A 26,913-nucleotide genomic window follows, 5' to 3' on the forward strand; every position below is an offset into this window, starting at 1 on the left:
ACCTGAGAGCATGGAAGGGATGAGGGCACTGGGAACTTACCTTGCTAGATGACTTAATGAGGAAGTCCTTGGAAGATAAGTACCTCAGTCAGTAGGCTGGAAAGAAACAAAATGTCTAGACCTCTTAATTTATTAGTAAATGAAGATTATCCTGGCTACCTATATGCTGTCAGACTGCCCTGAATATTGAAGGCAAGCCCATCTATTTAGACGTTCAGGAGTCAGGGGAAGGTAGCATAAGTGATGATTCCAGTCATTGGTTCCAACTGTTTTGGGGGAAGATTATTTCTTAGAACAGCTGCAAATAATGGAAATTCCTCTTAACAAAATGGCATCTGGACTGGCCTTTCTCCAAGGCAGTGTCCTTTCCATCAGAATGGAGGATGTGGCTTGAGATGCATTCTTGCCTAGGAATCTTGAATAGAAATGCGGATGATTACATTTGTTTGACAAAAAAGGGGACTAAGGGAAGTAGCTCTTGTTTCTGAAGTAGGAAGGAGCATTAGGTCTGAGAGATATGTGAGGGAAATGTACTATTACTTTCCTCTAAAACTTTCAAACTCATGAGAGGAGTGGCTCTGGAATTCTAGGATCTTTTTTGTGGAATATCCTTGCTTTTTCATTTCAAAAATACATGGGATCTTGAGGGGAAAAACAAGGATTTCTGTGTGCTGTAAACTGAGTTAAAATTATGTTTTTCTTTTTTTCTCTCTAGTGGAATGCAGTAGCTCTGTGGGCATGGGACATTGTGGTTGATAACTGTGCCATTTGCAGAAACCATATTATGGATCTATGTAAGTAAATGGTGGGAAAGACACTTGACAGTTTTGTCACAGGCATGGTTCACAGCTGAAATATCCCCCATTCAGGGTATGTTTCTGCAAATATAGCTTTCAGTTAGGAAATAACTTTTCTCAATGCCTATAATGCTATGCTCTATCTTGTGTAATACTAAAGTTCTATAATCTATTTTTGTGACTTCTGTCACCATACTGCTTTCCCCACGCTCTTTGCTTGTAAGGGATAGAATCACTTCTTGCCACATCTATAGAAGACATGATGTTGCTGAGTGTATTTTGGATGGAACTATGAGGAAAGAGAATAATAATAATAATAAAGAGCTGGAAGGAGGTAAAATTATTCAGGGTTGACAGGTAATGCTCACAAAGAGAAGTGATGGAGTTTGAGGTATAGGTATCAAGTTTTTGAAGAAACCCATTAGGATGAAGTCTTATAACACTTTTTGTATCTGGCTGGCCAGGAATGGCTCAGACCAGTGACCTCACTTGATTCCTTGCTCTGCAAAAGCTACTTTGCATAAGTTAGTTAATGCTGTAGTATGGGGAATTGGGTGGTCGCCCAGAGAACTAATTGTTTTTTTATGAATAGAAAAATCAAATGTTGAAAGAAAACACAAAACAGTGTTAATATTGATTTGAGGTTTTGCTGTATAATCTTGATGGTTCAACTAACAAATATGCTTGCTACATAGGAAAATAAAGTGATAATGGAATTAAGTATAAAAATTTCTACCTGGAGATGGGTGTGTGCTGGTTTCAGTCATAATGAGTACAAAACCAAATATTTTTCTCAACACTGACAAGCTATTTTTGACACAGTCCACCTGTCCATCTTCTTTCAGTAATGAGGGACAGAAGACCTTTTAATTTACCCAGGTAGAAATTTGCCTTATTTGCCTGTAATACTGAACTGTTAAGATCACAGAACCCCAGAAAGCAAAAGCAGATACAACTACAGTGTCTGAAAATGGCAGTCAGGATTCCATCATGATAGTTTTGTTTCACTTCATTTTTATGCAGTAGCCCTTGGAATTACTGGTAATGATAACTAAGCCTATATGACAATAAAACCTGTTTCAGAAAAATGAGATCTCTTGTTTATAATAATGACTAGTGAGAGATGCAGCTGATTTCACCTTGTATTTACTTGTAAAATCCTTCTGAAAGTAGCTTTGGAATTATTAAAGAGAAAACACTTTAACGCACTGGACTGAAACTGGGTTAAGTGGGTTCACTTCTTTGCTTTCATACAGATACGTTTGTATTTTGAGCCAGCTACTGCCTGTTCATGCCTCAGTTTATTCTTGGTTATTAGAAAGGGAATGATAGCAGTAAGACAAGCAAGTGAGAACAGCAGTTGTGAAATATGCTGAGGTCCTTTAACGTAAGGATTTAATTTTGACGACCCTCTAACCTGTGCCATCTTGAAAAGAAGTTGAGGTGGGCACTGGCGATACAACTCAGTCACTCATGATTATGATATATTACAGAGGAAAACATGCAGCTGAAAAGTAAATGGAATTTTAAAGGTCTGTTGGAACAGAAGTTTTATTTATAGAGTTAAAAAAATTATAGAATAAATGTATAAAAACATGTAAGTTGGTATAATTATTCAGAATAAGTGGGATATATTGTGTGCTTCACTCTGTGAACCTGCCTCAAAATTAATACCACTTCCCCTAAAAGACCAAATACAGTCTTGTCTATTTGCCATTTTTGATAAGTGACAAATAGGAAATATGATGAAGGGGAGATGTGGAGGAGCTGGAAGGGGAGTAGACATGTTGCTTTCCAGTAGCAAATTTCTTGTGTCAGTTCTCAAAAACAAAAAGTCCTACCTAAATGACCTTTTGAGGTTGTATAGGCAGAATAGGTAAAACAGTGAATGAAGAGGACACGGGTGACTTTCTTTTTTTGAGTTGCCTCAGCATAACACACATTAGTTTGGGTATAAGCAATGTTATGAAAAGCCTGTACTGCAGATGAAGGACCAGAATTGACAGTATACAGAGTACAAGAAGTATATAAATTGGTGTTCCAAGATCAGTGTTGGGTCTGGCTTTACTTACTTCCTTGTTACAGTTCATTAATGATGTTAAAAAAAACACTTTAATTAGATTTTCGAACATAAGATGTGAAGTGATGGGAAATTGAGAAAAATTAATAGAATGTGCAGGGAAGGACAACACAAGATTCAATTTGATAAAATGCCGGATGCAAATGCCTCCATCCTCCAGTCATGAAGAGAAGCCTTGAAAGGGGAAACATTAAAAGAGTGATAAGTGATAAGTACACCAGCTAATGGAAGATTGTTAACTTTATAAAGTCAGGCATCCAAAAGCTAGGATGTAACAAAGTTAAGGTTTCATGTACTCCTTCCAGTGCGTGTACATCATGACTCATGGTCAAAGGATTCCCCCCCACCCTCAGTATGATTCGTTTTCAGTGTACAGAATGAATGAACAATTTTTCAGTGTTTTGTTTTCTTTTCATTGTTCTCTGGAAAGACCCAGGTCCTATTTAGATTCTACTTAAGCAGCATTCTTGATTTCTTCAAGGGCTTGTTCTTTGGAGCTATTGCTACAGCATGATAAGTGGGGAGTGTTAGGAAACACTGTGGTTAGTATAGTGGGTTATCTTCTGGTCTAAGATGTGGAATATAATATGGTAGCAAAAGTGACCCATATGCTTTTGAAATAAAATACGCTATTGAAATACTGACCCCTTCCTTTGATAATAAGATACAAAGTACCAAATTAGGTATTCCAGTTGCACAAAGATAGACAAATTGGATAGAATCCAAAGAAGAATCTCAGAGTGATTAGCAGATTGAATGATTTTGGATTCATGGGAAGAATGAAAGAACAGAACTGAGTATAGATAGATTACTAAGTCATAAGTAAGAGTGGAACATGATAACTGTGTACAAACTGTGGATAATTTATAAGAAACAGGAGTAAATTGCAAGGGGGAAGTACTAGAATCCCTCTGAAGTTTTGAATACTAAATTGGAGAGTTCATGCTGCATCTTGTGAGTAACAAATGTACTCCAAGGTTATTAGCCTGGTTATTAATTTTTTTCATCTTTTTCTGATTGAATACAGTACATGCTATGTTAGCCATTCATATTTAGTTCTGTTCTTCCAACTAAATCAGTCCCTTCATGACTAAAAAAAAAAAGTCCCTTCATGTTTAAAAAAGAAAATACAGAAGGCAACATGTAGGGAGAAAGGGGAACCCATTTAGTGGTTACCCCTGTTTAAGCAGGAGCCATTTTGAAGAGCTCTACTGTCTAGTTACCAGTGCAGCAGCCTGTTACTGCAGCTGCAAATGGAAGACATGTACTTCACTTCCGTTAAGTACCACTGTGGAGCTACTTTTCTTGTTGTATAACTATACAGAAGATTTCTGCAATAGGAAATGAAGGGGAAGAGGGATGGTTCGTAATAGGTGCCAAGATTCAAAAGTTATTATATAATATGCATTTCTGTAGCTGCCTGAGTTGAAACACTTGCACTGCATCTTTCACAATTATTACAGGTAGTTCAGGTTTTAGCTGTATCTTTCTGCCCTCACTCCAGATGCTCTGCGAAAAGCAAGGCAAAAGAAGAGTAGTTCAGTGTTCCTCCTCTGGTACCTGTTCCTTTCCATCTCTTATCACTTACTTTGGGTCAGTAGCCAGTAAATAGCTCTTCTTTATTTCAGTGGCTAGAATCATCAGTTTTCATTCTCTGACTGAGACTGTTCATTTGTTTTATTCTGTTTTGCTGATGTATTGTCCTTTTTTGAAATTAGGCAAGTGGGAGACCAAGAAGTGATCTTTGCAAGGCCTTTTTTTTTTTCTGTCAGTCAAAGATGATTGTGCCAGCAGTAGTCTCCAGCCTGTTTGATGAGGGAGTTAAATCTGGATATCTTGTTGAGAGGGCCTTACATCACCGCCAGAGAACTCCTGCTCGGCTATTTCCGCAAAAGCTCATCTGTCCTCTTAAGCTTTGGTACTGTCGTTTGTTTTAGACTACTTGCTGATCAACAAACGCCTGAGTAACACTAAAATGAATTTCAGTGCTGCTTCTCTACCTTACCTAAGCCACCTTTCTTTCCCTCTCCCTCACGCTCAAAATACAGTCTTAAAAGCCTGAAAAAAGTTTTAGGATTGTGTTCCAAAGCATACAGCTCGCAGATTGGGGCCACTGAGGGGGCCAGGACCAAATGACATAAGAATGGACTCAATGGACTTCAGATCTAATATGCCCAATATCCTGTTCCCAGCAGGGGAAGAGGAGAAGAAACAAGATAAGCATACTGTGTGCTGGAATATTTCCCTTGCTTTTAGCGGTCAGGGACTTCCTGAGTTAGTTTGCTTACCAGTTGACCTTTCTTCCTTCAAATACATTTCCTCTCCTTCTCCCACTACTCTTCTTCTCACCATTCAAAATATTTAAAACTAACCATATATGCCCCATGATAACCAGTAAGACCATGAGTCTATACTGTTGTAACAGTAAAATTGTTGCAGCAGTCTTGAGTAGTACATTTTCAGCAAAGGTGCACTTTTCTCCAAAGTAGCTGAAGCTCTTAGGTTCTTGAGCATCTTCCACTTAATTAGACACGGTTCTATTGCTGTAAGTGCTGAAGGCTTAAGGAATTAAGAAATTTGACATTTCAGCTGCACTGGAATTTGTACTCTTCTATGGACAGGCCAAAGATTGAGCTTTGGACTTCCTGCTGTTGTATATCACATGTTGATGTAAACCATATCATAAATATAGATTCATCCAATCCTTGCAGAACACTTGCTGGAACTGAGTTTCTTTAAATCTCAATCTTGTTTTGGGTCGTTCTCATGCTGGAGGTTAAATGATCTTTCTCACATCTCATGAAAAAAGGGCCTCTTTTATTTTGTTCATCTCCACACCTGAGAGTGGAAAATGGAGGAAGGGATGAATAGGACAGAACAAATGAAGATCACATTTTTCAGCTAAACCCATGGGGCTTTATAACATTTTTAAATCCTTAATTGGTGAATCGAATTCCTTTTCCTCTAAGCATATTCAGGCACACGAAAAGTGCACAGAGAATTGGAGCTCATTCAGACATTTTCTTTGCCAAGAAAAAATATCTGCAAAAAAAAGAAAGTAACCAACCCATGTATCAAATTCTAAGCTGATCATCTATCAGCACTTCTTTTAAACCCTTTGGGCTTGACTTTCATTATTTTGAAGAAGCATCCTTTAGCAGGAAATAGAACGTTGGCTTTAAAATAGGTTTGTGTTGTTGATTGTAGAAAAGTTGGAAATGTTTTTTTTTTTCTCCTTAAGTTTCTTCTTCAGCTGGAGCAGAACTGAATTGTTCAGGGTGTGGAATGGAGAGCCAGGTTGCTGGATTTGTTTTCTCAGTGCTATTCTTCCTCACTCACTCACTTCATCTATGCCTCCTGATGTTAAGAACAAAAACAAAATCTTAAATAATCTTTGTCCTTTTCAGGATCATGCTAGGTACTCTGCTCTAAGGTGTTAAAGCTCAAAACATACAGTTTAAACTGTATTTTCTGTTAGTATTTTGGGGGCATACTCATCTGTCACAAGGCTATAGAGAGGAGACAGACAAGCTTCAGCTTTACAAGAGTAAATTATTTTGTAAGTACAATTTATGGTACAAAATGTCTGACAAGACAGTGAATTTATATTTAGAGAATTCCAGGTAAAAAATTTAAGTAAACTTTTCTTCACAGTTCTGTTAGGGTAACCGATCATCAAAAAAGGTGTATTAAAGCACAACAGACCAAATTAGAAATATTTATCCTTAAAATTTGGAAAGCAGACACACACTACTGGTAGATGAGCTAAGTACTCTTGCCCTCTTTTTTTGGGATACTAAAATTTAGAGGAAAGTGGGATGAGTTATCTTTTGATCCAACATTTTGCGGGGGGAAAGTACACTTTAAACCAACAGCTCTTCACGCTTTCCAATGTAATGAATTCAACAAAACAAAGAGCTTTTTTTTCCACTTGCTATAATAAAGAAATCTGCCAGTTGGTGTTGCATGTAGGTCTTCTACTTCTGCATATACATGTTTAATCTTTGTTTTCACAGGCATAGAATGTCAAGCAAACCAAGCATCAGCTACCTCTGAAGAGTGCACAGTTGCATGGGGCGTCTGCAATGTAAGGGAAACTGTTCTATTAATGAGCTCAATGTATAATGATGTCCCTTTTTTCACTAAGTTAGTTCTAAAAAAGGCTTCATGTAATCCACCAGAAAAAAGAACTTTAAAATGCCATTTGTTTAGCAGAGTGTAGAAAGAAGAGGAGACAGTAGAAAATAAAATGGAAGAATGGAAGTTGGAGAGGTGTAATGGGGAAACACAGAAGAGGAGGAAGGAAGATAGGTCTTGTCCTTATTTTTGGGAAGAATAATAGATCTTTAATTTTGAGCATAATTTTCCTGGTCAAGGTTTTGCTTAGGAGTTGCACCTTTTTTCTGATGATAGGGTTACTTGGATGTCACCATGCTAGATTTGTCTTTGTGCAGGCTGATTCAAGGAGACGATGCGGGGTGACTGGGTGATTTGCTTTCTCTTTTGGAAGAAGATCAAATCAGTTTTAGTATCTAATCTCCAGCTCTTCTGTTTTGTTGCTGTATGCACTCCTACATATGTGGTCCCATTAGTGTGTGAACTCAAACTGGCATACCATCTCCTAGCTAGTCTGAACCTGAACTGGAAGATACAGTTTTCCATAATGGAATAGCTACTTGTTCCTCAGTCCCAACCTTGTTATGCTGTGGGATCGAGTTACAATGTGATAATCCCTAAACAGGATTATGAATGTTATGATTCTGTCTGTAAAAGATGAGTGATTTTTTTTATTTATTTTTTAACCGTATCGGAATAGTTTAGTGTCAAAATTATGACTTTCTGTGCAATAGTTACCACAAATGGAACCTTGTTTTTTAAGGAGCTGTATGGGGCACGGAAGAGAGTGTCTGCAGTAAATGTGTGATAGAGAACTTTTTTTTTTTTTCTTTCTGACCTTGCAAGTTCATTTTTATTCAAGCTTGAGTTTGTCCAGAGATCTTGCAAAAAGCTTCAGCCTGTCTACATACATATCACACTGCTACTCATTGTGAAATCCTCTTCCTTGCCTCTCTGATTATGCTTCTTATCAGCATCTGCTCTGCCAATTTTAGCAGCTGCTAAACTCTGCGTTCTCTGCTCATCAGAAGTCAGTCGCTTGCCACTGTGTCTACTGTGGAACAGGCTGCCTCTTCTATTTCACTAATGTTCCCTTTCTCTCTTGAACTTGGATCAGTTCCTTGGTGCTTACCAGTGAGCTGGCTGATGACTCCTCCCCGCCTTTGTCTGCATACACTTGCTACTCACTTCTTACCGTGATGCTTTCGATGTATTAGCTTTCATGTTGAGGCAGGTTTATGAATACTGTGTTCTGAAATGATGTGATTTGAACTTTCTCTTCCAGCATGCTTTCCACTTCCACTGCATCTCTCGCTGGCTCAAAACTCGCCAAGTATGTCCGTTGGACAACAGGGAATGGGAGTTTCAAAAGTAGGTATCCTGCACAGTTTTCAACATCAAAAATGCAATTGTCCTTCTGCTAGCAGAAATAATCAATGTCAGATATGTGGGTAATCTTTCTCATTTCTGGGTCTGACAGCATAGTTGCTGTTGGGAAAGGATTTTACTTTACCTTGCTGTATAGTGACCTTTCCTTAGTCACCTTGTGGCTCTGAAGGAAGACCAAATAGCTGCGGATAAATGAGCGTTGTTATAAAGTAGCAATTTCTATTGACATTCTCTCTAAAGAGCGGAGAACAGAGAGAAATGGAATTCACTGAAAGCAGAGCCTCAGGTGAATACTGCACTGCCGCGTGAGCGATTTGGGTTTGGAAACTGACCTGAATTGAGCTTCTCTTCTTCCAGAGCATTTACACTGAGGTGCCCGAAGTTTTATTGGGTCCATCTGTGTCTTGGTGATTTCTTTTATAATTCTAATAAGATTAGAGGTTAATACAGCTGACTTCTTAGTATCTTGAAAGCAAGTGTCCATGTAACCATTGCTACTGTTGGCCCATTTATTCAGAATTTCTGCTTTCTTTTTTGTTTTGTTTTCTTCAAAGGTCTGTTAGAATAATCAGGAGATACATGGTTGGGTTTTTGAGGATTAACTGTACATGGACAGTAGCTGGGAAGCGTACCTGTCACTTGCTTCATTCTGCACTGTTTATCCATTAATCTCTCTTTGCATAACTATGGATTCACCCTCTTTCTTTCTTTCTTTTTTCTTTTTTTTTTTTTTTTTAAGACCATTAAGAGTCCAAATTAAAACAAAGCAAAACAAATGCCTTAGCTATTTAGGATTGTCTTTGGAATCTGGTTCACATTCAGTTGTATAAATGGTCATTGACATGATAACTTGAGTACCATAGTTTTGGTCTTAAGATATTTTAATGAGCAGTTAATGAAAACTGAGCCCAAGGTGCAGCTATTCCATTTGGCTAGAGACTAGTGTTGCATGGGCAGCATTATGAGTGATAGAAACATGCATGAGTATCTGCTTATGCATGCCTAATAATACATCTGGGGGTATGATAGGTTTTGGCCTTGTTTTCACTCAGGGTATAACTGAAGTGGGATTTAGGGCAGAAGATGAGGATACTGAGGGTCTCTTGCATATGAAATGGTGGACTGCTTAGTCTCCCATCTAAGTAAAGACTGGATAGACTTGAGGGAAGCAAAATGTGGGAACTTCCTAAGGTTTCCATAGCATAGCATTTCATCTGCATCTGTGTTGCATGTTAATTAGATTGTGTTAGAATGAGAATAAATCTGCCCAAATCAGCGCTGGTGTCAAATACAAATTTTCAAAAAGCATTAATGTAACATATTATATATTTTCAGGTACGGACATTAGAGAGATGGTCACCAAGCTTCTTGTTATGTCGTCAGCCTGAATTGTTCATGTCACTATGGGTTTGTTTTAGCAATTTGAAAAATATGTATACTATTCTGCTTCAATCTGAATATCTCTCTATTGTACACTGTTGAATAAAATCTTGCTGGAGCTTCCTCTCTACATTTTTGTCTTGTGTTTGTGAGTGGGAAGTTGGTGAATGAGAAAGCAGAAGAATTTTCTGAAGACTGGGGAATTCAGGTACACTTTTGTTCATTAATATCATCAACACTTTGGGAGGCAAATGTCCTGTTTTCATAGGAGAACTTCCTGGGCAAATACTCTTGTCACTGCCCCCTGTCTGACTGAGGGTTTGGTCTTACTCCCTACCAATTTAAGAACCACACCTCTGGCTCACCAAAGTCAGCATTAGCCTCCATTATGTAGTACAATGGGAGCAAGACATGGCCTGGCTAAGTGTAATTTATGCAAATAGTGTTCTCAGGTGGACACGCTTTCTTGCAGTGGAGTTGAAATGATGGTCTATATAATTAGGGATTGTGTCATTATTAGAAAGTACCTTCTATTGCTTCTACTCTTGAGTTTGACTAGACCAGCTCCCCTGCAGAGGAAAAGGTCATTGACCATTCTCAGTTCTATCTATTTAGCTTGGGAGACTTTAACTGAATGCCAGTTTTTGTCAGTGCTCGTAAAGCACTTCTGCGTGTCAGGTGAAAGTAGGCTCAGGTAACTCACATGCTAAATTGACTGCAGAGCTAAAAATAAGTGGTGTATGAAAGAAACTAATTCTTGGTTGGCTTTCTATCTATATTTCCCCAGTTCAAGCCAAGACACAGTTCTAACTGGCCAAAAGTTGTTACTGTGAAAAGTACGTAATGCTTTGTTTGGTATCTCCCATGCCAAATGGCCTGGTATCCTCATCATTACATCAAATTTTGGCCCTTGTTGACAGCCTCAGCAGACGCCTGTAACTCAAACAAGGTAAAAGAAATTCTTCCTACTACAAAAGGTTGTGTCCTTCATGGCACCGGTGGCTTGTACAGTAAATTTCTTTCAGTCGTTGTTCATGATGCTACCTTTGGATGAGCACATTTTTGCTAGTTATTGAGGATGGGAAATTTGTTACCTAATGCTAAGCATTAGTGTACTGTAGTGATGGGGAGTAAAGATGGTTATCAACAGAACCAAAACTTGCAAGCTTTTCAGTAATTGCTGGGGCTTTCTTTAATCTGCAGCAAGCAAATGCCACGATTATTTTATCAGCAGGTGTCAGTGCTCTGCAATGATATGGTTTGCTATTTTCCACCCTCAAGAAGAAAAAAGGGACAACTACAATCAGGAGAGTTCATAACTAAACAGGTTTTTTTTAACCAAAAATTTGGAGTTGAATTTGTTCAAAGCTCATCAAGGTAATTTTGGTGATGGGAGCAGGAATGGAGCAGAGCAGGGGGAAAAATGACCACCTCAGCTAATGTAGTGGTCAAAGCATTCATCCAGGCAATGGGGTATCCAGGTTAAATACTGTTTTCTGGAATTTGCACTTCCTGTTGAATGTCCTATCCACCCAACCAAAATGTCAGCTGTTCCTGTTGATGACAGCCTGTTTGTATACAGTGTTTGAATATTCAGGACCTGGAGTGCAGATGCTCAGTGATCAGGGCATGTAGTTCCTCTAGAACTTTGTTTTGGGTCCAGCTCTGTCAGTCTGGTTTGTTTTCCTTTAGTCTGTGCATATTGCCCTGAGCGTATTTTTTTGGCTGAGGACACATCAGCACAGGCATTTCCCTCTCCTTCGTGGCTTTGTGTGTTTTTGCTCGAGGCTGTGCCTGCAAGCAGATTCTTTTTGTATCACTTTTTTTTTTTTTTTAATGGATCCTTCCAACTGGCAGTTTACAGACACTCTCCCACCATGCCGCTTAAACTCTGTTCTGGTACAGTGTGTAAACTGTTAAATTTGATTTCAGTTTGCTCTTCTAGAGTCTGTCCCAAACCTGGTTTGCCTAAATGGGGGGGGGGGGGGAAGAGACTGTAAAGCAGCAATTGTTTACAGACCCAGGAAAGAAAATCCGTTTTCAGCTGCTGCCATTTGAAGCGGTTCTGCTGCCCTGTTCCTTCTGCTGCAAAAGGCCTGAAATCTGCTGTGACGAACCGAGGCAACTCCAGCATACGGCTGCTGGCAGCCCAGTTTTCTGTAGCGCACATTAAGGATTGCGTTTGGGGGAGGGGGAAGAGCTTCCGTAAGTGATCCGAGAGAGCAGCGCTGCAGCACAGGGAGCGTAAAGTGAAGGGATGAGGGATCCGTTTTAGCCAAGAGACAAAGGCTCCTATTTCCCTGGGGTACGGTTGCTCACTCAGACTATCATCGCTCTGTCCTGACTTTTACAGTTTGACCTCCATCTGGATGTCCTGGTGGTGGGAGGGGGGAGGAGCATTAGTTCTCACTGTCGTCTTTTCTTTCTTTCCTGAAGCAACAATCATTTTCAGCTACAGCTTCCCCTTTTTGCAAAATAGAGACAGCTTTTGGGGGGTGGGAGGAAGGAGTTGGACACATTTCTAAGTCTTTGGTGTGCTGGGGGGAAGGTAGGTGTGCAGGGGAAAATGTGCCCTTTGCCACTTCTGTAAATGGAGAATAAATCTGAACTGCGGACCCAAAAATAGCAAAATCAGAAAGAGACAATAGTTAGAACTGCATAGAGTGCATATCCCACAGCTGGGCCACTTAGAAACAAATTGGTGATGGATCTGCTGCAGAGTAGAAGGCGATTTTGACGTAACTGATGATTTCCACAAGTTTGTCAGCTGAATCAAGCTGAAAAAACCCTAGCGGAGAGTGCTTGGAGCCAGCCAACCTGACCAGAGAACAGCTTCCTTTTCTTCCTTGTGGAAAGGAGGCAATAAGCTTCAGATGCTGGGTGGCATCAGCTGCGCCTTGCATGCCAAATCCTTCGCTGCTATTTCGTAAAAATGTCAGAATCGGGGCAATGTGGTGCAGAGAGAGCACGTTCTACTGTGTTTCTAAATACCTGCAAAAGCAAGAGGTGGTGGACTGGCGCCAAAGAGCAAAATATATATGTTATAGTGCATTGGTTGAGCAGCAGTTCATAGATAAGAATATAGGTACTAAGTACTTTCCCCCTCAAAATCACATTATGGGCTGTACACTGAAAAATGGCATGCCTTCAGGAGTGCTCTGGGCAAAAAGCATCTGTGTCTGAGAGGAATGGTTAAAGCCTCAGCCAGTTTGCCAGGCTTGTAGCAACAGATCATGGACTCAACATGGTTGTGTCTTCCTGCCTCAGCTATTGCCTCAGCCTGGTTGTGAGAGAGTATCTGCGGAGATGCAGATGCTTTTTTTGGGGATGAGGAAGCTTTGCAACTGCTTTGAGTGGCCCTGTGGATGGCCTCCTTGTGGGGAGAGCCCTGGGAACTGCTCCGGCTGCTGTACTGTCAGGTGTGACGGTGAAACTCCCCTGGGGTGTGCTAAAATACGGCCTTGCAAGGAGGGCAGCAGTAGTCTTCTGCATGTGTGTGCGTAGGCAAGCAAAGATGCCAGTATCCATCAGTCCCTCTCCCACTAGCTCCTTGTGGAGAAGCTAACTGGCATCCTGAAGTACTCTGGGGCCACAAAATGTTCAGCAAAGATGATGAGAAGATCACCCAAGCAGCATCAGTGTTGAACGCAGTGGAGTCATGCCAGTGTGGGCAGATCCAAGCTTCCAGGAACAGAGCAGCCTCAGTGGGAAGCCTGAGGGGATCTGCACTGTCTGGTCTTCTGGAAAACTTCCACCTCCAAATGCATCAGGGCAGAGTATGGCAATAAAGCTACTTCCCTGACTGGTAACCACCTTTGGTTTAATTCTCCTAGCTAGAAGCAAGCAGACAAGAAGAGCAGACAAGAAGATAACGTGAAGAAGAGATGGGCAGAGGCAGAGACTAAGATTAAATTGCTGCCTGTGCTTGTCCCAGACACTTACGATCAGGAGAGAGATGAGTAGATGTTGTGGCAAGCAGCAAATCCAGCAGGCCTGGATGGAGAGGAAAAGCCTTTCCCTTCAGCAGTGCAGTATGGTGTGGGCCCTATTGCTTCACGTCATCCTGGGCTGGAGAAACATGCTGGTGTAGGACACTATAGAGGCATTTTCAAGATGTGAAGCTGATGCCCACTCACTCCAGATCCCACAGGATGGAAATAGAGAAAAAACTATGAAAAACATATGTCATCTTGCAGGAATTTTCCTGTTTTGTGACTGCATACGCAGTATGTGTGCTAGAGCTCAGATACCCTTATGCCGAAGGCCCAGGTGGGACTAGGACTGCAGCACAGGCATCTCTTTGGAAACATCTTTCATGGATTAGCAGCGCAGGTGGTGGGTCCCGCTCTGTCAGCCTGCTGTCAAGTCTTTCATCATCCCACCAAAAAAACCTATGTGTCCTCACTGCAGCAGCTGCTTCGCCCCCCGGTGAAGGGACATGCCTCTCGGCTGGGAGGGAAGGTGGCTTTCAATGGGCTCAGCAAACCCCAGCGTCCCCGGACCTCACCCCAGCCTGGCTGAAAGCTGACACTGGCCTCAGCCTGCTGGAAGTCCTCCCAGGCCATGGCTGGAGAGAAGAGGGAGGACACCACACCAATGAGGGTATTTTCCCACATCGGGTTCCCCAGGGGGCTGGGGGAGCGAGCGAGGAGGGTGCGTGTGAAGAAACATGCCTTCTCCCCCTGCTTCACTAACTGCATTATTTTCCTCCCCACAGAAACTGAAAAGAGCAAGCTTTTCTTTTTGGCTCTTGCTTTTTCCCACAAGCTCGCTTCGCTGATATTGCTGCTGTGTTTAACTTGCTGCGAGGAAACACGCCTTCCCCCCCTTCCCCACACGCACTTTATATGACTTTGTTTTCTTCCCCAATGCAACAGGTTTTGCAGCAAGTCTGTTCTGTTTACTGCAGCACATGAAGAATGGCACACATCCCCCCCCCACCACCACCAATGTCTCTCTGATCTGGTCTATTATCTGGTCTGGTCTGTTATTGGGTCTAATCTTCGCCTTTCTCCTTCTCTGATCCCGTTCCCATGGAGATCCCGAGGAATAAACAGGTGCCGTGTTCATCTGGAGCCTCAGGGACGGGGTTAGTTGGAAGATTTTTGGCTCACCTGGGAGGTAATTGTAACCCATCCCAGAAGCCAGTCTACTACTTGCTGGAAGGTCTGTTTTGGGTTTCCATCACTTAACTCCTTCACAGCAGTAGGTTGTTGGCCTGTTGTTTCACTTTTTTTAGGCTGCTTTCCAGCCGTTCCCTGTCCCGTGCAGAAGGAGATGCTACCCAAAGCTGAGCTGTGCAATGGCCCAGCTCTCAGGCCTTACATGTTGCACCACCCACACTAACAGTCTCGACTGCAAAAGAAAAAAATTCATTTGAGGTTTCAGTTTAAAGATCCGTTGAAATTTAGTGGCAGCTGATTCCAGAAAGTATGCATCTGGGCATGGAAACACATCACTGCCTGCTTTCCTGCTGAATTTACCTCATTTCAGACCTGCTGCAGCCTGGACTTAGCCCGCGTTTGCTGCCAACATCAGCTCGGTCACCCACTTTCTTTTTCCTCATGTGAACTTGTTCCTCACATAAACAGTGAGGCCTGGCCCCAGTGCTCCAGCCCACGAGCCAGGAGAGGGGCACGACAGTTGTGTCTGAAGAGGTACCAACATTATAGGTATCACCAGCTCAGATGGTGAAGCTATATACTTCTGGCATAGGGGGGTTTTGTGCCTGTGGAGCAGCAGGTGGGTATTTCCAGTTGATGTGCCACCCCAGGTAGATGTTCCTAGGTGGTAGTGCACTGGTGGTGCCTCTGAGAGCACATCCTCTTCCAGCCGTGCTGCTTCATCCTCAGGCACTCTCTTCTCCTCGTCATTCGTCTTCTTGTGCCAGGCTTACAGCTGGTGCTGTTGCACTGAGGATGGGGAGTAAAGGAGTTCTCTGGAGATGTAGCCTGCTTAATGTCCTTTCTGTCCCCCTTTCTTTTCCACATCCTAAAAGACGTGAACAACAATTCAAATCAAAATGGGCATTCGTTTGCTGTTTGCTCGTTGAAAGAGGTGGCATTTTGTTTGAGCATTTTTTTCATCCCAGTTGCATCAAATACACTGAAATGAATCATTTTGACACTTTAGACATGAAACACTATGGTTTTTAATGCAAAACATGTTTTGATGTTTTTGGTACTTCCTCCCCTCAGAATTTCAGTATTGCAGATTTTTTGAATGTTGTTTGTTTGCCAGAATTCAGCTTGAATCTGCAAACTTTTTTGTAAAACATTGTTTCAGTTTCATACAATTTTAATCTATAGCCATTATGCTTGCCACAAAAGTGTTTCTCGTGTTCAGTTTTGGGGGTAAGGCAAGAGAAATGTCAGAGACTGTGTGTGCTGAGGAGCATTTACCAACAAATGCCTCCTTCAGCTCCCACCTACAGCATGACTGCTGCACTGAGGGCTCCCTGGTCCCTCCTGCTCCCCTGGGTCTCTGGCATGTTTCTACTCCACGTTGAGTGAGTGGCCATCCATCTCCTCACTCAGCCCACCAGCTAAGTGGAGACCAAAGGTTTAAAATACTCATAAATCACTGATCTCCAAACTGTTCATAGATGAAAGTCTGTGAGGAAAGATGACAGTTCAGTGAGGACTGCCTGTGAGCCACTGGTTTCTCCAGAAATCTTCCAACAAGATAAAATGCTCCTTTAAAGTGTCAGCGTGAAAAATAATACAGAATTGTTCCCAGACAAGTATTTTGGGTGTCTCTCAGTGCCATTGTGTACCTTTCCCACAAGATGATGAGATGGAGTAAGAGAGGTAGCTCCCATGTAGGAGGCAGGAATGAAATACCACATCCTTTTCAGGCATTTAGGAATACAGAGGAAGTTTATGGCAGATTTCTTTGTATCCATGCAGGATCATTTTGACAGGGCTAAGGTAAATGTGAGTCCCAATGGGACTATTGGACAGCCGTGTCAGGAAGGTAAAAAGTATGAAAAGGCCTGTGTTGGCTCTGCTTCAGGAAGTTTTACCTATTTCCGAGACCTTGTCCCTGTCTCCCATGAACATCAGCCTCTTTTTCAGACAGTTGCCAGCTCTCTGAAAGCCAAATAGCAGCCTCCTTCCTTTCTCTGGATGCTACCTGCCTTTAAAACCTGAGACAGACACCCAGAGGTGCTTCTTCCACTGGTGGAGAAATGGAGCCCATCCTTATTCTGTTCCCCAATGACATACACAGTTGCCCTCAAAAATTGCTTGTACTCAGCTGTTTTTGTAGTCACTGTGCTCATGCAGCATTTCTGTTCTGGGCTCCTACCATCTCTACCACCTCACCTACAGGGTTTGTCCCACGTTAGAGTTGGAGACCCGGACGGCACCCAGGACAGCAGGACACAGCGAATCCTCAGAACCACAAGCAGCAGCAGCGTTTGTGCTGAGAATCATATTTGTAGCCCGACTGACTTTCATTTGTGTCTCTTTCCTCAGCCTGATGTTGCACGCTTGGGTTGGTGATGATGGCAGTGTCTTTTACATCTGGGGTTGCAGCCACTGTCAATGAACTATGAAAGCACCAAAAGCAGCTCCTGGAAGATCACGCAGCCTCGTTTCCTTTCTCCTTTCCCACTTGTCTCTTCTGAGGTCAGTACACAATTTTTGGCTTGTTCTCTTGGGCTCTTTAGTCACTCGGTCTCTTGGAGTAGTCTGTAAATGTAGTATCTGCACCAGCATTTAGTCAGCGTGGTGTAGGGTCTTTGAGTAGTAGTCCATGAATGTACAGTGCTGTTGCTGATGTCTGTGACCGGTATGCTTTAGCTGGAGGGCACCCGTAGGCAGTCGTACCTGCCAGGGAGGTGCACACATTCGTTGTACCCTCACATGGAGAAGAGACTCCCAGGGTGAAGATCACTGACTGCAGCCCAGCTCCTGTGTGCTGCTCATAAATCACATTAGAGTATATCAAAGCCCTGAACTGTCAGCACTACCTAGATGTAAATACTATAATTATCCTAAGTAAAATGAACAGTTTATCAGACTTCCTGTGTTGAATCTTTTTATGACATTTTTTTTTTTCATCCCAGATTTGATTTGCCATAGACTGCATGTGACACTGGCTTACAAATCTCTGGGTTTCAAACACTATCCAGCATCAAAAACCATTGTGCAGCTAATTGGCAACCTCACAGAGGCTTATTTTGCTGAGGAGAAGACCTTGTTCTTGACTGTGGTGAAATCTGCAGGACCCTTTCGAAAAAGAGCCATCAATGCAGTGAGTGATGCCAGCTCCATCCTGAAGTCCTATGGGATCCAGGAGTGGCTGCTGTGTGAAGCCGTGTTAGCATCAGAAGTTATTTATAACACAGGCAAAGCTTTCTGATGATCATATCAGGCTGCACAGTTCAAGTCATATGAAATAATCCAACAGCCCTTTTTTTTTTTTGGTTTATCAGAACAAACACGGCAGAGCAAAATGATTCCAGTAACTAGGAAGCTCCTGGTCACTGGAGCACACAGCAAAGCCCGGCACTGCATTTTCCAGTGTTCTCCTTCCTGGAGCAAATAACAGTGGGCAGTCAGAGCAGACATTTCACGAGTTACAAATGGCAAATTAAAAAAAAGGGCTGGACTTCAAACACTCCAAAATGAGACTTTCCACACACAGGTCTTTTCACCACATTAGGAACAAGCAATGTTATTGCTTTTGTTCCTGTTGAACCTGAAACTGCGGGTTAGGCTCAGATGTTTTTCCTTCCTTTGAATCTCAGCCTGTTTTAGACATTTCTACCAGCTCCTCTCCTCCTGAAGGTGATTCAGCAAATGCAACATGACAAAACAAAACTTATTTTAATAGCTTGTCTTGGCCAACACAAACTTAGAAAATAGCTGTGTTATTATCACGAGCTGGAATGTAAAGCTATTTACTTCATTAGCAGGAATGACAATAAAATAACAACCCATAATGTTGGCAAGAGTAGAATCAGAACTAAAATATTGCATACAAAATAGAAAAAGAATTGGAATAAATTACTTATTATGGACCTAAAATATTTTTTCTTGAACATAATAGTCTCAGAAATCACCAGTGGTTTGTGAGAGGCTTCTTGAAAAGTATGTTTTTGTGTAGTGTCTGACTGTGCAGACAGATAAAACTGTACCTGTGACATGGAGAGATACCTTCAGATGAGAGTCTACATCACTGAAGCTGGGGGGGCAGGGGGGCTGAATGGTGACACTTTACTGGCAAGTGAATGCTTAAAAGTTGGAGATTAAACAAGGATGGAATTAAAACCGTTAACCAAAGAGTTTACATTTTGAACTGATTAGAAATCTGGGACTAGGACTGTAATTTAAATTATGTTTTCATTCACAACCATAGTAAAAGTAGAGCTGAACAGTTGCATGTGGAGTAAAGCAAGAATAGAAGGAATTCCTTGTCATGGGACTAATATAGCCCTGGTGGGTTTTCTTACTGGCTCTCCATAAAATTTTGAGAAAATGTTTTACTGATTATGGATAACCTCTTTCAAATAAAAGATTTCATTCCCCAGTGGAATCTGTAGTGGCTCCTGACAGCAAAGTGGACATCCAGGGGTTGCCTACTCTAGTAGGAACATTTTATCAGGAAGTACAAAACATTATTAAAAAAAGTAGAAAGTTCTGCAGTAAAATTGGCTTATCTTTGAAAGGGAACAGAGCATTTATCTGGTCACAACAGCATAATGTCCCTTGGTTTTGTTTCAAATTTTCAGTCTATCTTGGACTGACCTTTGGAACCTTAAGGAGATCAAGCTGTCCCTAAATCTCCCCAAAATATAGCTGAATATACCTAAATGCAGTATTTGCTGTTTCTCTAGCCTCTAAAATATCTTCTTTTTTCCTATGTCCACTACGAAAATTTTTCAATTCAACCAGTCTTCCACATGAGGAACCCAGCCCTTCATGGGATTTAGATCGTCCTTCCATTTGCTGAATATCCCATTTAAATGAGAGGCCGCGTGCATTCTTCCACATCTCTGCATTTCGATGGCTTTGCCTCAGCCTTGCTTTAAACGTCCTTACTGGCACTTACTGGCAGTGGAGTCCCTGCACCCTCACGCTCTGGCGAGCTAGGAGGTGGCTATTGGAGGTATCTGCCAAAGATGTCTGAGAGGGTCAGGTATCAGCATGGAGAGCATCCACACGGGTATCACAGCATGTCAGACTGTGCCACCAAAACGTATCTGGGAAAATTGTTCATTCATTCAAGAGATCCTCCCACCTTGACAGCTACATTAAGTCCTGCCCTGATTTAAAACTACTGTGAGTAATACAGTTGTATACATTTCCTTAAAGCCATATATGTTCGTGCAAACATTAGGAGGAGATATAAAAGCTGACAGAGCTGTTTTGGCTTCATTCTTTACTTAGATTGTTTCCATCATTGTTTTTCCCTAAACCACTGCTTTGGATTCAGCTGCAGTATAATACATATGGAGGTGATGACTTGAGGAAAATAAGGTTGCCTATGTATACTGGAACGGGCACGCTTTGAGATATTTAGTCCACATACGTATGTGACAGCCTGTTCTCCAGCCCTGCTGCTTTGGCATGCTGCGAACACATGCTGGCGAAGGAGCTGCAGCATCTCCATCGCTCTGACCATGGCAGCATGAAAGCTGCGAGCGCCACCAGCACAGTGATGCTCCTAACAGCACGGGTCTTGGGGCTCAGAGATTGTGTCCTGATTGTGTTCTCCAACGGTGATGTCTGTGTACATGTGTTGAACATCAGGAGGAACATCGGTTGCTACCTTGGTAAGGAAAATGTCTCCTCTTTCTTCTTCTTCTTCCTGTTTTTTTTTTTATTTTATCTTTGTACAATAACACGGACCTCTGTCAGCTTTGTCCTTCTGCAGATACCCCGAGGCCGGCAGTCCCTGCATGTTTAACTTCTGTTAGAGCTTCGCAAACGCTACGTTGGGGGACACGACGGCCAAAAGAACAGCAGGAGTAAAAATATAGGCAACCGGTCTTTTCTTTGCCATTTTGAAAAGGTTGCGGGCAGCTAGGACAGCTGAAAAAAAATTTCATAAACACCCGTGCGTTCTTGTTTTGACTCTGTGGTCTTGGCAGCACGGCGGCCTCGCCCTCAGCCTCGGCTCTCTCCTTCGCAGACCTGGGAAAGTAACAGGAACAATCTCGGTAGCACCGTGCTACAAGTGAGTATGCAAAGAGCCTCTGGGGCTCCAGCCAGGGGAAGTGCAGCACAAGCACTTTTAGTATTTATGTGGTAAACACGTACAGTAATTATTCAGTGTTAATGCATTTGGGTTGCTTTCGAAGTTTGATTTAAAAAAAAAGAAAAAATCAGTCTTCAGTGAGGACGACTTAAAACGACAAGCCTATACTAAGGTAGGGAAGTTTCTGCTGTGAGTCACAGAGAGATCAAAAGTAATTTATCGGCGAGTTCCCGTCCTCGGTTGTCTGTCCTGAGCAGCCACTTCCGGGCCTGCCAGGTGGCCTCCGAGGAGCCGGGGCCTCAGGCAGCCGCATCCAGCATCCCCAGGGCACAGCACAAGGGCTGCACCTGCTTTCTGCAAGTCGCAGTAAACGGATCCCTCCCTGTGTGTGTGTGTCTTTTTTTTTTTCCCCCCAAATGTACTTATCTCCTCCTTTTTTTTCATGGTTTATCCAGAATGTAAGAAAGATTTAAACTGGGTCCAAATCATGCTGTTCAGATATAAAGAAACCCGCAAAACAATTAGCTTTATACCCCATTCCTGTCCCCTCCTTCTCCTCACACAACGTTGGAAGTGCAGACTAAATTAATTGCAGGAATATCAGGCACCAGAGGGGTAGAGGAAAAAATTCAAAGCCTTGTAGTACAACTTGAACAGTGTTTCATGTTCTCTGGGGTTTTCACTCACAGTAACTCTGTGCCAAGGTTTTAGTCACACAGAATTTAATGCCAGTTTTTATTCTGTTCATTCCATACTGGGGAAGTGTATTTGACCTTTGCAGAAAATCCTCGCAAGTGCCAATGCATTGGTGCTCTTTGGGCCGCAGGTAGGAGCGGGGCCCTGAAATGATTTTTGTCTTTGGCTTGCTGAAGAAACTACAAGCTTTTTCTTCCTCACAGTGCTGGATTAACAGATAGGCACTATCCATCTGTGCCAAGGTCCCAACTCCTGGAGCGAGGTGATGAAATCGAAATCTCAGCTCCATGTGTCTTTTAATAAATTGAGCTTCCAGTCTTTCATCATTGTGAGAGGAAATTTGAAAGCCTCACCCAAAAGGCATTTGCTTGCATCTGTGCAGATGCTGGAGCTATAGCTCAAAAAAGACATGCACTGCACCATGCATCTCAACAGGGACTTAATTACAAGGCCTGTTTCTATAAGGGCTCCCTGGTTTATGGCTGGAGAAGAGCGCTGCAGGCCCGGGTTTTTGCAAGCACATAACACTGTCTGCTGGGGTAAGAGTTTTGACAGAGAGCTCAGTTACTCCCAGAGGTGTGGGAGCTTCAACACACATTTCGATATAGTGCCGGGGCCACTGTGAGCCCCACACGGTTGCACTGCAAACAGTGTTATTCCAGATTGCCTTCGAAAATGGTTTTGAGGCTACAGCAAATTGCAGATCGCAGCCATCTGCCGGCACAGGGGAGGGAGCCCCAGCAAGTGCACCGCGCCGTGCGCAGGGGCCACAGTGCCGGCTCCTTCAGGGACCAGTTGCCTCCAGCACCGCCTGCTTCATACACCCCGGTGGTACCGCTAAGCTCACCGCATCCTCTATCCACTCATTTCTGGGAGCGAATTTCTCAAAGTCAGTGACCGAGACGATGGTGCAGGAGCAGCTTTCGTAGCTGTATAGTCAACTAAAATGCTCTGACAAGGATTTGCAGGTGCCTGTGTGCAAAACCCCTTGCAAAATCCCTGAGTCTACCTGCATTTTAGGCAATCTGAAAACATCCAAAGCTGAATGCTCTCAGTGGATGATCTTCTCTATAGGATTCACCTTGTCTTGGAGGCCTGTCAGAGCCTGGATTTGTCTGAAGGAGCGCTAGGGAAAGCCGGCCAAACGGCAGCCATTGCATCGGCTGGGAGCAAGGGGCCCTCTTTCTGATAAAAACAAAGTAATCGGTTAGCAAAGTCCAGGTTGTTTGCTTTGTCATCAGTGTATGTGCCTGCTCGCAGGGAAGAACTTCCCTGCCGTCGCTAGTGCCTTTGCAACCCCCGTGCCATGATGGTAGATGGTTCAGGCATTTCTGAAATACAGGAACTCGCTGTGGATCCTGCTGCTTTAAATTATTCACTTCCTCTTATTATCTTTTTTTTTTTCCTTGAGCAAGTGAAAGTAATTTGCATGTTCTTGCAAGGTCTGTTTTGTCTACTCCCTCCCCAGGACAGACACGCCCGCGTTGGGACCAGGCAGCGATGACGGGTCTTGCCGCCAGCGCACACATGAAGCGGGGCGCTCAGCAAGCATGCCTGGTGTACAGCAGGAAACGCTAAAGGCGGCGAAGCACATTCAGGACACTGCGTCGTAGGAGGCACCACTAATTACTCCCTGCATGGGCTGGATCGCCCCGGGAGTCGCTGCAGCCTCCAGCAGCTGCCATGGAGCCGGGCAGAAGCTGCTCCACAGCTGCCTCCCACCGCCTTCGCTGTCACCTCAGCTGTCTCCTGGCGATGTCTTGGCCGGCGACACCTGAATTCAGCCACCGCTCTTTCAATTCCCTAAGATGAAAATTAAGTATAAATAGGAGTTTGCAGACTGACTCCTCTATAGCGGAGGGGAGGGACAGCACCAATGTATTGCGCTCTGCCACAAGGTCCTGGGTGAGGATGGTAATTCCTGTATGGGAGCTTGGACTAACGCTGCCCAAACTGCAGCGAGCTTGATGCTTCTTTTTCTTATGGTCCTTCAAATACCCCAAATCTCCGGAAGCTCACAAAAGGCCGTGTCCATGCAGAATTTTTGTTCCTCACAAAAGCTTGCCAAAAAGAGAAAAAATGAAAATGATGCTCCACTGACTGGAAACAGGGGCCAGCTTTGGGATAAGGTGGCACCTAAACTTGTCTAAATGCATTTTTCAGGTGAAATGCTACATTTAGGCTTACACTTTTTCCTGGAGAGCCTTATTGTTAGGTCCCTAAAGTCTTCAGGCCCTTTGCTTAGGAATAGGATTGTGCTGAACTGAAGCCAGTCATGCAGCAACAGCCTGAGAGGGTTTTTTTCTTTTTTGGATGCTGAATGAAGCATCTCTTTTGTGAACAGCAGTTGTTTACATTCTTCCGAACAAAAGTTGGGATTTCCTCTGATGCTAATAATCTTGTCACTAATGTGTGCAGTCAGCCAGAGTGCTCGGAATAGCTTTTTAACAGCGTCTGGGCCGACTCGAGCATGCTCGTCACTTTTAGGAATAGCCTCCCCCAAGTCAAAACTGGGCCACCAAAACAGGGAGGAGATTTTTCATCGCTACCCAGCTTTCTCATGAAGAGAGGTCAAATATCATGTGTTGCTCTCTGCAAGCCCCAGACCAAGGGCTGGACCTAGTTTTCACTTTTTCAAAGCACCTACTGTTATCTTTGGACTTGCTGATGCCAGTCGGGGCTCCTGATGGGTGCAGCGGGCGATCAGCCAAAGCACTTTGGACCAGACCTGTCTCAGGCATCCAGCCAGGAATTGCATATTCGTATTTGTGCTGTCTAGTAATTTAATGTTTTCTGTTCATTTGGGGCTGACAAAAAGTGTGCTACGCTATTTCAGATTTTTGTTTCTTTTTTTCCTCCTTGACGTTGGTCTGAAGCACAGTAAGGTGACAGGACTGAAATTTTTATGTGTTTCTGTTTCCAGGTGGGTTTTCCTAAAGACGGGCACAGCCATAGGGGCTGGCTTCTGCTGGGTATTTGTTGGTATAAATAGGAAAGAGACTTCCTTAAAGGAGCCGGTCTTGGCAGCCACGAAGTCGCAACTAAGCATCGCCCTATGGGGTCATAGCTGGAGCTTCCAGTGGGATTGGCAGAGGCTGCGTCGCCAGCAAGCCTAGCTGCATGGAGTGAAGTCACCTGCAAACAGATCGGCTGTGACCAAAAGCAGCAAACCACACTACCCCCCCCTTTTTTTTCTGGCATATCCTTCAGAAAAAGCCACTTGGCAGCACAAGCAGACGTGACCCTTCCTGCTACCACCTGCGAGGGTGCGGCAGCTCCCGCTCGAGCCAGGGCAGTGCGTGGACAGGACGGTGCCCAGGAGGCAAGAGCAGCGGGCTCGGCGCGGGAAAGCAGTGATGCCCGCGAGCTCTCCCATCCCTGGGCGCAAACCTGCCCCTCCTCTCCCGGAGCTGGCCCTCTTCCCCCAGCCGCACTGACACTTGCACAAAAAGAGAGGACCGTCCTTTCCACAGGGACTCGGGCACACAGGTTCCCGACAGTTGGCTGCTTGTCAATAAAACTGAAAGGTTAATCACAAACCTCTTGTTAAAGCACCTAGGAAGGCATTGATTAGTTTTATTTAAAAATTCCACTACATTTTTAGGAGACTAAATCCAAGAGCATCATGCTATGCTCTAGAAGCAAAAATGTTAGGAAATCTAAAGAAAGCAGCTTAGCTTTACTGTCCAAAACAAATGAAATCCAGTAACTAAGCTATAAATGAAAACACAACTAAAAATATAGGCAGCTCCCCCAATAGCCTTATCATCTTTATTTGAAAGTATTCTGAGCAGAGTTCAGTTTTTCTCCCAAATAGTTTTCTCCTGATTTCGTGTCTTTGCATTTTTGGTATTTGTTGCCTGTTATTACATGCTACCACATGTTGAAGAATAAGATTTGCTCACTGAAAATTTCAAACTTATGGAACAAACTCTGAGTTTTCAGCCTAAAAACTTCTCCCATGTCAGCATCTGGATGTGAAAGTTTGAAATGCAACAAGGGTACAAATACATACTTCAATGCCTTTGAAAGAAAATGCCTCTCTTAAAATATTACATATTAGATGCTGCAAATGCGTAACAAGTACAAAGATTTGTCAGAGTTTAACAACTCTTTATGTCTCAAGTTGTGCTGAAAAGAAGAAGGAAACACTTGGGATGTGGGTGACGGGTAGTGTCAGGGTGTCTGCTGTGGCCATGAGGTGCCAAGGAGCTGGGGAACATGCAGAAGGCATGAAAAAAATAAAGGCAGAAACACACATGGGGGACAGGCAAAGAGCACGCTGAAAGGATTGAGATGCAAGTTGTGATCCTTTGGTAAAATGCGAAGATCATAAATACTACAATGTTAGTTTTTGGCAGGTAAGAGCATGAACTCCTTTGCCAGAAGGAGCTAATGTCTGGTCTGAAATGTCGCTCTGTGATGAAGAAACATCTGATATAATCCTAATAATCAAAATAAAGGTGGGTAAAGTTACGACATTCACCCTCTGAGGCTTTCCATTTAGTTTTTCTTTCCTTTTGTTCAGCAGGTCGGCCAGGGAAGACCAAGAGGTGCATCCTCGCAGGGATGCCATTGAGTTGGCACTCGGCCCCGAGGCCTGAATTGCCTCAGGCCTCGGCGTGCTCCTGGCCCGGGCGGGCAGGCGCTGTGCATCCTGCCCAGCTGCTGCCAGCACCCTAGGTGCCAGCAACAGAACCACTCGTGCGGGTGACCCTGCCTGGATGTGAATGACCAGTTCTGGGTTTTTTTGTATTTATCCCAGGAGGCTACATAAAGATTTTTCTCCTGCTCTCCCATGTGCTCTGAGGAGCATTGTAACGATGACATAAAATTGATAAAAAATTGACAGGAAGTCTGTTTTAATTGTTAAAAAAAACCCTGATGCAATAGAGGAGCACAAAGGTCTCTAAGTTTCTCTTCACAACGTATCGTTTCCCTCTTGAATTCAAAACCACCCCCTAACGATTTGAAGCAAAATCATTACAAATATAAAAGCTCCAGAATAATTTCTGGCTGAACAAGGTGGACAGCAAACAGCTTGCATAGCTGCAGGCGGTCGCCATAGCGACAGGACTTCCAAAACGATGCACCCGAGGAGCAGCATCCAAGAGCCTCGCTGGGGTCCACAGCGGAACGAGCCGCGTGTGCCCCCCGAAATGGGGGTGGCGAGCGGCCTGCCACGGGGGAGCCTTCTGCGGGAGGTGGCATCACACAGCCAGTTTCCTCCTGCCTGGTCCCGTTGCC

At 43.3% G+C, this 26,913-nt stretch overlaps 1 protein-coding gene and 1 long non-coding RNA gene across 3 annotated transcripts in view; both read left to right on the plus strand.

Moving 5' to 3' along the window:
* The window catches only part of RBX1 (ring-box 1), an 11,514-nt gene extending 1,622 nt beyond the window's left edge, over window positions 1-9,892 (plus strand). For both annotated transcript variants that reach the window (XM_026065030.1, XM_026065029.1), the window contains exons 2-5: window positions 716-794; window positions 6,894-6,964; window positions 8,279-8,364; window positions 9,718-9,892. In XM_026065030.1, the coding sequence (XP_025920815.1) occupies window positions 716-794; window positions 6,894-6,964; window positions 8,279-8,364; window positions 9,718-9,730 (249 nt within the window). In that variant the 3' untranslated portion in view covers window positions 9,731-9,892. The remainder of the gene's footprint in view (window positions 1-715; window positions 795-6,893; window positions 6,965-8,278; window positions 8,365-9,717) is intronic.
* Window positions 9,893-20,457: 10,565 nt separating this feature from the next.
* LOC112965746 lies at window positions 20,458-23,534 on the plus strand. Its single transcript, XR_003253375.1, has 3 exons — window positions 20,458-20,545; window positions 20,631-20,949; window positions 23,135-23,534. It is a non-coding gene; the product is annotated as an uncharacterized LOC112965746 (long non-coding RNA).
* Window positions 23,535-26,913: the final 3,379 nt, after the last annotated feature.

Source organism: Apteryx rowi, unplaced genomic scaffold, assembly GCF_003343035.1.
Source record: "Apteryx rowi isolate R43461 unplaced genomic scaffold, aptRow1 scaffold_223, whole genome shotgun sequence".
NCBI classification, from domain to species: Eukaryota; Metazoa; Chordata; class Aves; order Apterygiformes; family Apterygidae; genus Apteryx; species Apteryx rowi.